Source organism: Pinus tabuliformis, chromosome 7 (genome assembly GCF_031772625.1).
Source record: "Pinus tabuliformis cultivar Carrire ecotype Pingquan chromosome 7, CPIR1, whole genome shotgun sequence".
Classification (NCBI taxonomy): Eukaryota; Viridiplantae; Streptophyta; class Pinopsida; order Pinales; family Pinaceae; genus Pinus; species Pinus tabuliformis.
In genome coordinates, this window is record NC_142293.1 from 902,337,999 (window position 1) to 902,351,719 (window position 13,721).

The following is a 13,721-nucleotide window of genomic DNA, read 5'->3' on the forward strand; positions in this document are numbered from 1 at the left end:
TATATGACATGATCCTTATCTCCTAGGGCTAATTGCGCTCCTCCAAGTTTCTGTAGAAATTAAATGCCCTGCACTCTTAACCCAGTGTACAATTTTGCATGTGTTTGTATTGGCCCAACCCACATGTTTTGACATGCTGATATAAATTTCAGAATGCATTTATTGCAAACATAAAGAGTGCTTCTATTCTTTTTCACTTTCCTAACAGCTGATAATTAATGCAAAAATAAATGCAAGCATTCAACACATAAGAGACACTTGTTTTTGGTCAAGCTGACCTCGAAAAAACCCCACAACCTCTTGGGGAAAACCGGTCTTCAAAGGAGGATTTTATTGCTTGAGAAATTATGAACAAGTACATAAAAACACAATACTTATCTCCCTTTTTGCTGTAGCATTAAATGCACACATTCTGGAAATTTGTGCCCACTGAAAAATCAGATTTACACTGAATTTTGTGCCCAGAATTTTAGGTTTAATTATCTGCCCAACTCCTCGATTTCTGTGCCCAAGGGTGATTGTTCTACCTTGATTTTCGTGCCTGACAGCAGTTGGAATCCTCCTCGATTTTTGCACTGCTTGTAGCTGTTTGTCTTGAAATTTGTGCCTCGAATTTTGGGCCTGAACTGAGCTGTTTTTCCTTGAAACTTGTGCCCTGAATTTTGGGCCTGAGCTGAGCTGTTTTCTCCTTGAAACTTGTGCCCAGATGCTCCTCGAAAATCATGCCCAGCTCCTTGAATTTTGTACTACTGCTCCTAGAAATCCGTGCTGCCTATTTCTCCTAGCAAATCGTGCTAGTGTTTGTCTTCTCCTTGGGATTTGAGCCCCTTTCTCACTGCTGCAAGCTCTTTTCTCTCCTTGAAGTTTTCTCCTTGGTTCTCTTCTCCTCATGCTCTCTCTCTCTCTAGTATGAAGTGAAGAATGAGTTTCCCTTTTCCTCTTTTGTCTCCATGGAAAAGATTGAATCCCTAAATCTAGGATCCAATGACTGCAATTTCATCTTCAAATCTCAAGCTGTGTGGTTGAGATCAATTCTCTCAAATGAGGCCCCTCATACATTGGCGCCATCACTTAAAAAGTCTCCTAGTACCTTTTTCAAGTTGTATACCTTTTTTAATTTTTCTCATTAAGTGATCTTTCACCTCACTTTAATATTAGAAAAGTACACTTAGTATTTTTCACATAAAGTCACTTTATAAAGTACAAGTGACTTTAATATTAGAAAAAATACATGGTATAATACTTCTAAGTACCTTTTCCCATCATGACATTAATATAACTCATAAATGTCAACAAAACAAAAACTATTAATGTGCTCACTAGGCTAAAAGTGATAAAAGCCTAATAACACCTCTCCTTGGTACTATTGTCAACACTCCCTCTAATCGAGGAAGGTGTTGCGCACCACTCCAATCTTGTGTCTGAAAAATACATGCTTGCCCCTTGGCAATGATTAAGTGAGAAAGTCTGCTACTTGTTCATCAGTGGATATATACTCAAGCTTCACAACCCTTCATTGAACCCAATCTCTAATGAAGTGGTATCTGATCCCTATATGCTTTTCTTGTCACAAAATACTAGATTCTCAGAGAGTTTGATACTCTGATTATCACAATAAATCGTAGTTGGCATTTGACCAAATAAACCATAAAGCATCTTGTGAAGCCACAATGCCTCACACCCTGCTTGATCAGCTGCCATATACTCTGCCTCTGCGCTGCTCAATGCCACTGATCTCTATTTCCTACTGAACCATGACACAACTGCCGAGCCCAATGAGAAACAACATCCATAAGTACTCTTCCGATCACTGACATTGCCAGTCCAATCTGAGTCTGTGCAACCAATCAATCTGACTCTATCACATCTGACATAGTCCAAACCATAATCCATTGTGCTTAAGTACCTCAACACATGTTTTGCAGCCACCAGTGTACACTCCTGGGCTCCATCATAAACTGACTCAATGTGTTGACTGCAAAACAAATAACCGGTCTAGTATTGACCGAATACATGAATGAACTAATCAATTGTCGATACAAAGTGGGCTTCACCAACTCGGAATCTAAAGCATGCAACTTCTTCCAATTGGCGATTATAGGAGTAGCCATAGGTATGCAACCCTCCATATGGAATCTCCTCAAGATATCACCTGCGTACCTGCTCTGGCCTACGAAGATATGCCCATCCTTCTGCCAAACCTCCAACCCCAGAAAATAATGCATCAACCCCATATCAGTCATATCAAACTCTGAAGCAATATCTCTCTTGCAATGCTAGATGAGTCTGTCCTCCCCTATAATAAACAAGTCATTCACATACAAAACCAGAATGAGTGGATCGTCACCTACCTTGATAAAGTATAGGTTCGGATTTGCATCACTCTTCTGGAAACCCATATGCTGCAAGTAGGCATCTATCCTCTTGTACCATGCCCTCAGACCTTGTTTTAATCCATACAGGGCTTTCTTCAGCCTACACACATGAGACTCACTCCCATGCAACTCAAAACCCTCAGGTTGCTCAATTTACACCTCTTATTGTATAACACCATTGTATAACATCCATCTAGTGAATCCTCCATCCCATCTCAGCTGCTATAGGTATCGCTGCTCTAATGGAAGTATAACGAGCAACTGGTGCAAAGGTCTCCTCATAGTCAACTCCCTCTACTTGTGAGAACCCCCGCTCCACAAATCGAGCTTTGAACTTCTCCACACTGCCTTTTGCAACATGTTTGATCTTGTAGAGCCACCTATAAGTCACCATTGACTTCCCCTCAGGACGTAGCACTACCTGCCAGACATCATTCTTCATGAGAGAGACATACTCCACCATGGCATCCCTCCAGATCTGTTGACTGGCGCACTCCTCAAAACTAGCTGGCTCTATCTCCACAACATTTGCCACAAAGCCACCCAACCTCTCTGGTGGTCTGCTCTCCCTCACTGACCACTTGGGTCTCCCCACTGCCTCTTGAGCCTCCTTTAAGGTCTCCCAAAGCCATCTTGGCTTCCTCTTCCCTGCAGTAGTCTCCTGTGGTGGTATGGGAAAATCCTCAACTGGTGCCTCTCCTCCTAACGAGGAAGGCTCGACTATAACCAATGGAGACACTTGACTCTGAGATCCTATGCCTGATGGGCTTGCAGTAGGTGATCTTGAACTAGGCGAACTTGTACTTTGTGGACCTCTGTCACCCTTGAAAAAGGTGAACCTCTTGATCCTGATGAACCACTTGATGCCCCTGAAACCTATAGTGTAGCCCCTTGCCGAGGAGCCTGCTGCTCTACCTGATCAACCCCTTGAGACCTCCTCAAAGCCCTCTCCTCAAATGTCACAGCTTGCCTCAGGACAATCTTCCTTTGTGCAGGAAGATATATACGGTAGGCTCCGCTGGTCTCACTGTAACCCACTAGGATACCCCTCTCTGCAGTGGGTTCCAACTTCGTTCTCTTCTCCTCAGGGACATGTGAATATGTAAAGCACCTGAATATCCTGATGTGCCCAACTTTCGACTTCTTGCCAGTAAATACCTTCTTAGGAGTCTTGCTCCCCAAGACTCTGTGTGTGCTCTTGTTCTGCAAATATACAAAAGTGTTACACGCCTCGGTCCACAAGAAGAAAGGTAAACTCTGTTCCTACAACATCGCTCTAGATGCACCCACAATGGTCTTGTTCTTCCTCTTTTCCACCCCATTCTGCTGAGGGTTATAAGGCACAATGAGCTCCCTCTTGATGCCAACACTCCCACAAAAATCTCTCATCTCCGTGGAAGTATACTTGCCCCCATTGTTTGATCTCAACACCTTGATTTTCCTCCCTGTCTGGTTCTCCACAAGAGCCTTAAACTCTTGGAATCTCTGGAAGACCTCATCCTTGGTCTTCAGGAAGTAAATCCAGGTCTTCCTGGAGTGGTCATCAATGAAAGTCACATAATACTCATATCCACTCAATGAAACATGGGACATAGGACCACATACGTCAGAATGAATCAAATCAAGGATACCTGTAGCTCTGCTGTCATTGCTTGGGAAAGGTGTCTTGGTGTACTTTCCTAAAGCACACCCCTTGCATACCTCATGATGCTCTGTGCTAAAGTCAGGTAACCATGTAACCATCTGCCTCAACATCCTGAAAGCTCCATGGTGCAAGTGGGCCATCCTCCTGTGCCATAACTCACATAACTCACTGCTACTGGTCTGTGCTACCATAGCTCTAAGAGGCTGAAACATAAGTCTGTATAGTCTCCCACTACGAGCTCCAATCACATGAGCATACTCGATACTGGATCCTCTAGGATATATCAACACTTGTCCTTTTCGGAACAGTACCTCAAACCCCCTGTCCTCCAAGCTAGAGACTGATATCAAACTCTTCTTCAACCCTGGAACATAAAGAACATTTGTCACCTTCAGAGGAGGTAATGACTCCCTCTGAAATGAAACTGTCCCCACTCCTGCCGCTTTGACTTTGGAGTTGTCTCCAAGCACAACCTCCAAGTCAACATCATCCTCTAAAAGGCTCGTGAAGTGCTCTCTAACTCCGGTCATATGGCAGGATGCTCCACTGTCAATGAACCATGCACGGGAAGATGTGATATGAGTGGCTAAACTCACCACCAAAGCACACCCTGCATCAAATATAGCTGTAAAATAATCCACATCAGCTGAAGCTGCAACTTCCTGTTTCTTCTTACCCTTTTTGTTGGGACACTGAGCAATATAGTGACCCATCTTCCTACAAGCAAAGCATTTCACTTTGTTCATGTCCTCCTTAGCCTTCTGCTTTCCTTTCTTCTACTTTGCTCCACTAGACCTTCTTACCTTTCTTTCCTTTGCCACAAGAGCAACATTCTCCTCTTCAGCTTCCCCACCGTTCTTGCTGCCCCCCCTTTGCACTCCTCTTGATCTCCTCCTGGATGAAATCATCCCACATCCTCCTCCAACCAGGAAAGTGCTCTTTGGCCACCAAGCCGTGGATAAAACCATTCCACTTCTCAATGAACCCATCTAAGACAATTCTAATCAACTCTTCCTCTGGAACAACCTCTCCAATGGCAACTAACTCATCCTTCACTTGTGAGACTTCGATGAGGAAAGCTGTCACACTGTCGGTCTTGGTCATCTTGGTGTTGCGTAATTTTTGTCTCAACACCATCTCCCTGTTCTCATTAGAACTCTAGTGTAAAAAGACCAAGGACTCCCCACATGTGATAGGCATATCTCATCCTTGAAACATGCGGAAATAAATGGTCTTTGATGGCATCTAGAAGGGTCCTCTCTGCCTTCACATTCTTCTTGTTGAACTCCACCAACTGAGCTGGATTAGTGGGTGCTTGTATAGTTGCTTCAACAACATCCCACACTTAAACTTTCTCCAGTAAAAGCATAATTCTTTCTTTCGATGGGCCAAAATTTTCAGCCCCTGCCAATCTGTCCTCTATTCTCAACCCTTTTGCCATGACTCCACAACCAACAATGTGGAGCAAATTTGTGAGCTAGAGAACCTTCCTCCCTCTGAACTGCTGAAGTCATTGGGTTTCTGCAAAGTTTCAAATGTTTTGGTTCACTGTTTGCAGAATTTAATGCTTGCTGCCCTATTTTTCAGCTGAATGAAATTGGAGATATGAGCCTCAATTTTGCTCTGATACCTTGTAGAAATTAAATGCCCTGCACTCTTAACCCAGTGTACAATTTTGCATGTGTTTGTTTTGGCTCAACCCACATGTTTTGACATGCTGATATAAATTTCAGAATGTATTTATTGCAAACATAAAGAGTGCTTCGATTCTTTTTCACTCTCCTAACAACTGATAATTAATGCAAAAATAAATGCAAGCATTCAACACATAAGAGACACTTGTTTTTGGTCAAGCTGACCCTGGAAAAACCCCACAACCTCTTGGGGAAAACTGGTCTTCAAAAGAGGATTTTATTGCTTGAGAAATTATGAATAAGTACATAAAAACATGGTACTCATCTCCCTTTTTGCTGTAGCATTAAATGCACACATTCTGGAAATTTGTGCCCATTGAAAAATCAAATTTACATTGAATTTTGTGCCCAGAATTTTAGCATTAATTTGCTACCTAACTCCTCGATTTCTGTGCCCAGAATCTGCCTCAATTTTTGTGCCTAAGGGTGACTGTTCTGCCTTGATTTTCATTCCTGACAGCAGTTGGAATCCTCCTTGATTTTTGCGCTTCCTGCAGTTGTCTGTCCCAAAATTCGTGCCTGAATTGAGTTGTTTCCTCCTCGAAACTCGTGTCAAGATCCTCCTCGAAAATCATGCTCAACTCCTTGAATTTTGTGTTGCTGCTCCTTAAAATTTGTGTTGCTTCTTTCTCCTAGAAAATCGTGCTGCTTTTTGTCTTCTCCTTGGGATTCGAGCCCCTTTCTCACTGCTGCAAGCTCTTCTCCTCTCCTTGAAGTTTTCTCCTTGGTTCTCCTCCTCTCCTTCAAGTTTTCTCCTTGGTTCTCCTCCTCATGCTCTCTCTCTCAAGAATGAAGTGAAGAATGAGTTTCCTTTCTCTTCTTTTGTCTCTATGGAAAAGATTGAATCCCTAAACCTAGGATCCAATGGCTGAGATTTCATCCTCAAATCTCAAAATGTGTGGTTGAGATCAATTCGCCCAAATGACTCCCCTTATACATTGGCCCCATTACTTAAAAGTCTCCTAGTACCTTTTTCAAGTTGTATACCTTTTCTAATTTTTTTCAAAGAGTGATTTTTCACCTCACTTTAATATTAGAAAAATGCACTTAGTGCTTTTCACATAAAGTCATTTTATAAAGTACAAGTGTTAATTTTAGGCAACAATGGCATGTTCTATGCTTAAGAGCAATTTTACTTCAATTTCTTTATTAGCTCAATATCAATATCTAGTTTAGCAATCACATCAACTTGATAGTAAAACGCAGATAGAACATAAACATAAACAGCAGAAGACCAGCCAAGACAAGAGGACACAAGATGTAGCACCAGCCAGGGACAAACCCCAATGTGGGGAAACCCTTGATCAATTCTTCTTATTGTCTTCAATAGTTCAGCAGAGAAAGATAGTACAATTTACAAATCTGATAATTTATAACAGCAACAAAAGAGCCCTAACTAGACAAGTCAATGCTGGCCCACTATTTTAAGACCCGATCGAATCGACTCCGAAACGGCCTAGTCAATCCGGGTTGATCGCTGATTGGGTCGACCCGATGGGCGACTCGGCTCAGTCGGCCGGGTTGTTACCGAGCTGACCGAGTTGGATACTGACTCGGCCGGCTTGGTAACAACCCGACCGGCTCCACCGAGTCCGAGCAAACTTGACCAACTTAGTAAGAGCGGCCAGAATGCGTCTTTTTTTTGAACTTGGGGTTTGGGGGACCCCCAAAGCCCATTCTAATGTGCCTTTGGGTTCGTGGGGGTCCATTTCCCTCTCCTAACCCTATAAAACCTACCCAACCCCTCTCATTTCCTCACATCCATCTCATTGCATTTGAGTGAGAAATTGTGAAGAGTTGTGGAGTTTGTTTTTGGAACAGTAGTGAGGAGTCTTGGGCAAGCATTGTAGCAGGAGTGAGGAGCTTCTTGGGCAACCATTGGAGCAACATTGAGGAGTTGGTTTGTTGGAGCAACTTTGAGGAGGCAGTTTGTGCCTAGAGGTATTTTTTTCACTTCTAAAAATTTGTTTTTGCTTATTTATTTTTTTGTGCAAATCTGGAAATTGAAAAGAGTGTTTTTTGTGAAAGAAATGAACATTGAAGCAATGCTATTTTTTTTGTTTTCATTTTCAGATTTTTTCCTTTCATTTCCAAGTCAAAAAATGGCACCTAGAGTGAAAGATGCTGCTTGGGCATATGTTGAAATGGTTGATAGTCAAATGCATTGCAAATTTTGCCATAGAAAAATTAAGGATGGTCCTGGGGGCATTAATAGGCTGAAACAACACTTGGCAGGGATTAGAGGCCAAATTACTCCATGTGAATCACCAGAAATTGGGGAGATTAGGAAGGAGTTGTTAAATAGCTTTGAGAAGTTTAAAGAAGAAAAGGCTAGGCAAAAATGAATAGACTGAATTGGGAGGAAGAGCAGTATACAAAAAATGATGGCTACCAACCCCCATTTTGATTTTGAGGGTTCTTCTTCTATTCCTTGTACTGATGCATCCAACCCCTTCCGATATGTTCCTCTCTCTTTGGAGTCTATTCAAGAAAAGGGTAAGGGTAAAATGAAAAAGAAGGGTGATATGAATATCAAAAGTTATTTCACTGTCACACCTTCCTCTCCATCAGATACACATGGTCCTGAAACTAGTAGAACTTTGCAGCCCAGTTTAGATAACCATTGGAAGAAAGAATTGAGGGAGACTGCTTGTGATTACAGATGTAGATGGTGGTATGATGCTAATATCCCCTTCAATGCTTCCCGTTCACCATATTATGAGCTTATGTTTGATGCCATATTTGTTGTTGGAAAAGGCTTCAAAGGCCCTACTATGCATGAGATAAGGGGGTATAGTTTGCAGAAAGAAATTTCCTCCATTAATGAGTATTTGAAAGATTTCAAAGATTCATGGGCAAGAATAGGATGTACCATCATGTCAGATGGATGGATTGATCAAAGGAACTGTACCATCATAAACTTTCCTATCTTTTGCCCACAGGGAACCATGTTTCTAAAATCAGTTGATGCCTCTGATAGGGTGAAAGATGGACAATTGTTGTTTCAGCGATTGGATGAGGTTGTTGAGGAGGTGGGGGTGGCTAATGTTGTTCAAGTCATCACAGATAATGCCTCTAACTATGTTCTTGCTAGTAAATTGTTAGAGGAAAAACACAAAACCATATTTTGGACCACATGTGTTGCACATTGCATAGACCTCATGCTTGACGATATTGGCAAATTAGATTGGGGCAAAAACACTGTAGATCATGCCAAAAGCATAACAAAATTTATCTACAATCATTCATGGATTTTGAGTCTTATGAGGAGACACACATGGGGCAGGGATATTATTAGGCCTGCCATCACTAGATTTGCTGCTCATTTTTTGACATTGCAATCTAGGCTTTCACAACATAGAAACTTGCAAAAGATATTTTCCAGTGATGAATGGAATCAAAGCCAGTGGTCTCTCAAACAGGAAGGCAAAGAATTGAAAAAGAAAGTTAATGAAGAAATATTTTGGAGAAAGGCAACAGAGATTGTGAAGGTTGCTGAGCCACTGGTTAAGGTGTTATGGTTGGTGGATGGGGAAAGATTGACTATGGGCTTCATTTATGATGCCATGAACTAAGCAAAGGATCAAATAAAGAGGGCATACAAGGATAAAGTGGCTAAGTATGGGCCCATTTGGGCAATCATTGATGAAAGATGGAACAATCAATTCCATTGCCCTATACATGCAACTGCGTATTTTTTGAACCCATGGTATCATTATAAAGCTTTGGCGGTAGGCGCTTTGAGTGGGGAGGTTAGAGATGGATCGATTGACTGCATTGATCACATGATCCCACTGGAGTGTGATCAGCTGGAGATACACCGACAGGTCACAACCTTCAGCAAAGCTACAGGTACCTTTGGGAAGAACTTAGCAAAGATTGCAAGGGAAGCAGATGAGCTAGGTAAACAAAAAATTCAATTTTCAAATTCTTAATACTTATTTTGTTAAATCGTTTATAATTTGAAAGTTGGATATAATTTGTAATTTGTTGAGCTAACTCATTTCACTCCTATGTTTTTTGCAGCACAATAGTGCAGTGTTCCACGGGGACGCGTCTCCCAGGGTCGGGTGCGCGCACCCCTCGCACCCCACGCATCCGGGACGGGGGGACGTCTGGGGAAACATTTCCCCACATCCCCCTTTTGGGGAGACGCGGGGAGACGCAGGGGGGACGTTTCCCCAGTGTGGGGGACACGACTCCCTAAAAGGGGGACTCCTGGGCGTCTACCCTCAATATGGGCTATGCGCCCCCTGTTAAATTTGCTTTTAAACAATGATTTATGACAGGGAAAACCTAGTATTTGACCATATTTCTCCTTTATCTTTCATTTTCATCCTTTTACTTAAATTTTTAACATTACCATGAAATGACTCAGGATGTTTGAGAGTGGTTCCGACCTCATTGGATTTCATATGGAGAAAGTAGAATTTTAGATCTCACTCAAAATCCAGCAGACTTAATAGTTTTTCAGGAATTCAGGATTCGATGGATTGCAATGTTTCCATTACATTTTGTCATGTACAAGGGTATGGAATTAGTATTTAATCAAGAGCACCAAGCCCTCTTTGTAATTTAGAGTGACTTTTAGACTCATCACTCCACTGTTTTTGAGTTTTAGTTATATCAATTTACTATTCCAGTGTTCAGATTTCAGTATCTATTATAGTCTATTTTTTTAGTACTAATTAGATTCTAGAATGATGAATGATGAATTCTAATTTTAAATCAATTTATAATCTAGAATGATGAATGATGAATTTAGTTTTTAAATCAATGTAGATTCTAGAATGGAGAATAATGAATAATGAATATGAATTGGAGTATTTCATTATTGAATCTTGTGATCTATGGATGAATCATGTATGTATTAGTAAGGATGATGAGTATGGATCATTGTATTTCATTATTTAATTCAATGTATGTATCATTGTATTTATGCTTTCATTATTGAATATGAATTTGATATATATATATTAAAAAGGAAAAAAATATATATACGCCGACGTCCCCCGTCCCCCCTAAATTTCCCTAAAATTTGAGGGTACTCCCACACGTCCCCCTTGTGCGTCTCCCCGCACCCACGTCTCCCCGTCCCGGAGTCTTGGTGGAACATTGCAATAGTGGGAGGCTTTTGGTAGCCATTGTCCTCAATTGCAGAAGTTTGCAATTCGTATTTTGAGTCAAACTTGCAGTGCTACTTGGTGTGAGCGTAATTGGTCTGTTTTTGAGAGGATTCACACGAAGAAGAGAAATCGTTTGGATCAAAACCGCTTAAATGATCTAGTCTATGTCTAGTACAACCTCCGGCTCAGACGCAACCAATTGCTGAACAAAAGACCTGATTCAGATCCCATTGTGTTGGAAGATATTGATCCAACATTAGATTGGGTAGTGGAGAGTCATCTAATAGAGTTTGATTCTGATGAGGAACTTGATTTGGATTTACAGACGGTGGCATCACTCGAACATAATGTTCAGTTGAATGCAGATCCACTTGTACCAGCCTCAGTGCCAGCGCCAAGTCCTCCAGTTGCAGGTGCTTCCTCTGCTCAGCCACGACGGAAGCGCATATCTCGTCTATCTCAGCAACCACCAGCTGCACAACTTGCTAGCGCTACCACTTCTACAGTTGCAGTTGGAGATGATGATGAGCAGAGCCATGGGCTTCCCTATTTGACTCTGATTTAGAGGTTGAGCCAGATGATGTTGGCTCCTCTAGCAGTAGGCAGTAGTACTGGTCAGTGGTGACTAGTGATGTTTCACAATTTACTTTTATTGTAGAGGCCATTTCTAGCCACCTTGGTTATGTGTTTTTGTTTTGATCTCTATATCATCATCATGTATTTATTGGACAGTGCATTGGGTGTCATTTTGATATAATGGATATATTCAAGCGCCTACTTTGATCATATGTTGTCATCTATCTATATTCTAAAGCTTCGTGTTTGGAAACTTGAATGGAAATCTTTAAAATTATGTTTTTTTTTATAAAAAAATAAATATTTAGTGTATTTTTTACAACCACCGAGTCATTGAAATCAAACCGGCCAAGTCGATACCGAGTCAGAGTTTTAAAACTTTGCGTTGGTCAATAGGGCAGATTTGACCCTCAACAATTTGGTCAACTTCAGTCAACTTCGGCCTCCAAACAATAAGATGAATTAGCCCTGAAAACAGTCCGAAATCAGCCCAGTCAAAATCTGGTCAAACAGTCAACTTGCAGTCAGCCCTAGCTGCAGTCAACGCTGGTCAATGTCAACGGAATGCCTTGATTCTGTGCCCAAAAATGCAGCCTGCTGGGACAGAAATTCTCCACCAAAAATCTGAGTCAAAGAGGTCAACACTGCTGGTGAATGCTTGGTCAAACTGTCCTAGAAATTTGGTCAATGCAGTCAATGCCCAAAACAGAAAATTCATCCTCCTTTTCTTCGCACATGTGGAGAGAGATGCTGCCCAGAAATGCATACCCAATCAATGAGGAGAGAGAGATTTGTGAAGATGAGTGTGTCCAAATGAGGACGAGGCATCATGTATTTATAGCAAACGTTGAGGATGAATAGACGTGACTGTTGAGGATAAATAAGATGACCCATGTGGAGTTTGGCCCTATTTGCCAATTTTAACAAGAAGTGATTTTAATATTAGAAAAAGTACATGGTACAACACTTTTAAGTACCTTTTTCGATCAAAGAGCCAGAATAGGAACTGAACTTTTGGTCAACCTCAGTCAACGAACTACGGAAGATCTTGGCCTCCAAAACCAGTCAAAATCTTGTCCAGTTAGAAGCAAATAATCCCAAGTCAACGCTGGTCAAACAGAAGATAAGAGATCTGGTCAATGCAGAAATATTCTTCCTCATTTCTCCTTCGGACGTGTGGATGAATCTCCTTGTGATTGAATTGATGTGATGAGTGAGATGCCAAATGTGGTCAATCAAACTTTTATTTATATAGTGTGGAAATGATAAACAGAAAAATCTGCATATGGGGATTCCGGAAGTGAGGAACGCTGAAAATAATGAGGAGTGTTGAACGCTGAAATTCTGGACACCAATTTCCTGCTGCAGTGAACAATGCTTGTTTCATCTCTTTTTCTCTGTTGGTCTCTTCTGAGTTCACATAACCAAACTGAAAGTGCAAAAGTGCAAAAGTGAACATGAAACCATGGTTTTTTGGGTTAAAAGAGAAGGAAATTGTTATTTTTTAGAGTTTCTTGCTGGCTCCACAATAAATGCAGTCTTATTGGGACTTTTTAATTTAAAGAAGTGTTTCTTCCATGCTGAAATTGGTTTGGTGTACTTGAAATTGGGATACGTCTCCACACCTTGGGTACAGCGGGGTACAGAAAGTTGTTGCAGGGTGTGATGGGCTATGACAATGTATGTGCTTGGTTGCGTTTCTGTTATTTGGGTATGATACCCTGCACATGTTTGAAGAATCAGACCCCTGGGTACATGTAGCTGTGCTACAAAGGATTCAGAATGTCAGAAATATTATCACTTCTTACAAGGCATTATAAACTGTATATTGCTTTTGAATCGTTTCCCTTCTCTGTTATTTTCTATGGGGATGTTTACAGGTTACCAATGATTAAAATTTCTAACTAATAATAATCATGGTTTGATGTTCTTTGTGGCAGGAATTCCGTTTGACACAAACATATCAGGAAGCTCTTTTGCACTTGCAAGCGGGAGAATATTTGAAAGCTCAAAATCTGTTCGAGGCTATTATACAGGACCCTCTTGTAGTAAGTGCAGAGGTATGTATTATTTTTATATGTTATGTCTCCATGCAAAAGACGAGTACCTCAAATTTTGTAGAATATATATTGGGTTCTCTTATCAAACCAAGAAAAATGTTTCAAGCTCTTTAGTTCCACAGTCTAGAAGTGGCAAGTCTGTATATTCATGCCAGTCTGAAAAACTATCTATTACTGTTCTTGGAAGTAATTAAATCTTCCATCTTGTTAAGAAAAAGGTGCAGAGGTATGCATTACTTTTATAG

General features: G+C 41.1%; 2 protein-coding genes across 3 annotated transcripts in view; both read left to right on the forward strand.

The window, feature by feature from the left end:
• The window catches only part of LOC149250531 (Tetratricopeptide repeat (TPR)-like superfamily protein), a 201,941-nt gene that overhangs the window by 33,239 nt on the left and 154,981 nt on the right, over nucleotides 1–13,721 (forward strand). For both annotated transcript variants that reach the window (XM_089459117.1, XM_089459118.1), the window contains exon 4: nucleotides 13,357–13,476. In XM_089459117.1, the coding sequence (XP_089315243.1) occupies nucleotides 13,357–13,476 (120 nt within the window). The remainder of the gene's footprint in view (nucleotides 1–13,356; nucleotides 13,477–13,721) is intronic.
• Nucleotides 8,663–9,289, forward strand: LOC149250532 (uncharacterized). The gene is made up of 2 exons (XM_089457558.1): nucleotides 8,663–8,875; nucleotides 9,221–9,289. Exons 1-2 carry the CDS (start codon nucleotides 8,663–8,665, stop codon nucleotides 9,287–9,289), a joined length of 282 nt encoding a protein of 93 aa, XP_089313684.1.

What these genes read in the sequence shown, in the direction of transcription:
- LOC149250532 (XM_089457558.1), top strand. Translation starts at nt 8,663, where the DNA reads ATGTTTCTAAAATCAGTTGATGCCTCTGATAGGGTGAAAGATGGACAA. An exon ending in TTGCACATTGCATAGACCTC is followed by an intron (nt 8,876 to 9,220) that starts ATGCTTGACGAT and finishes GCTGAGCCACTG; the next exon opens with GTTAAGGTGTTATGGTTGGT.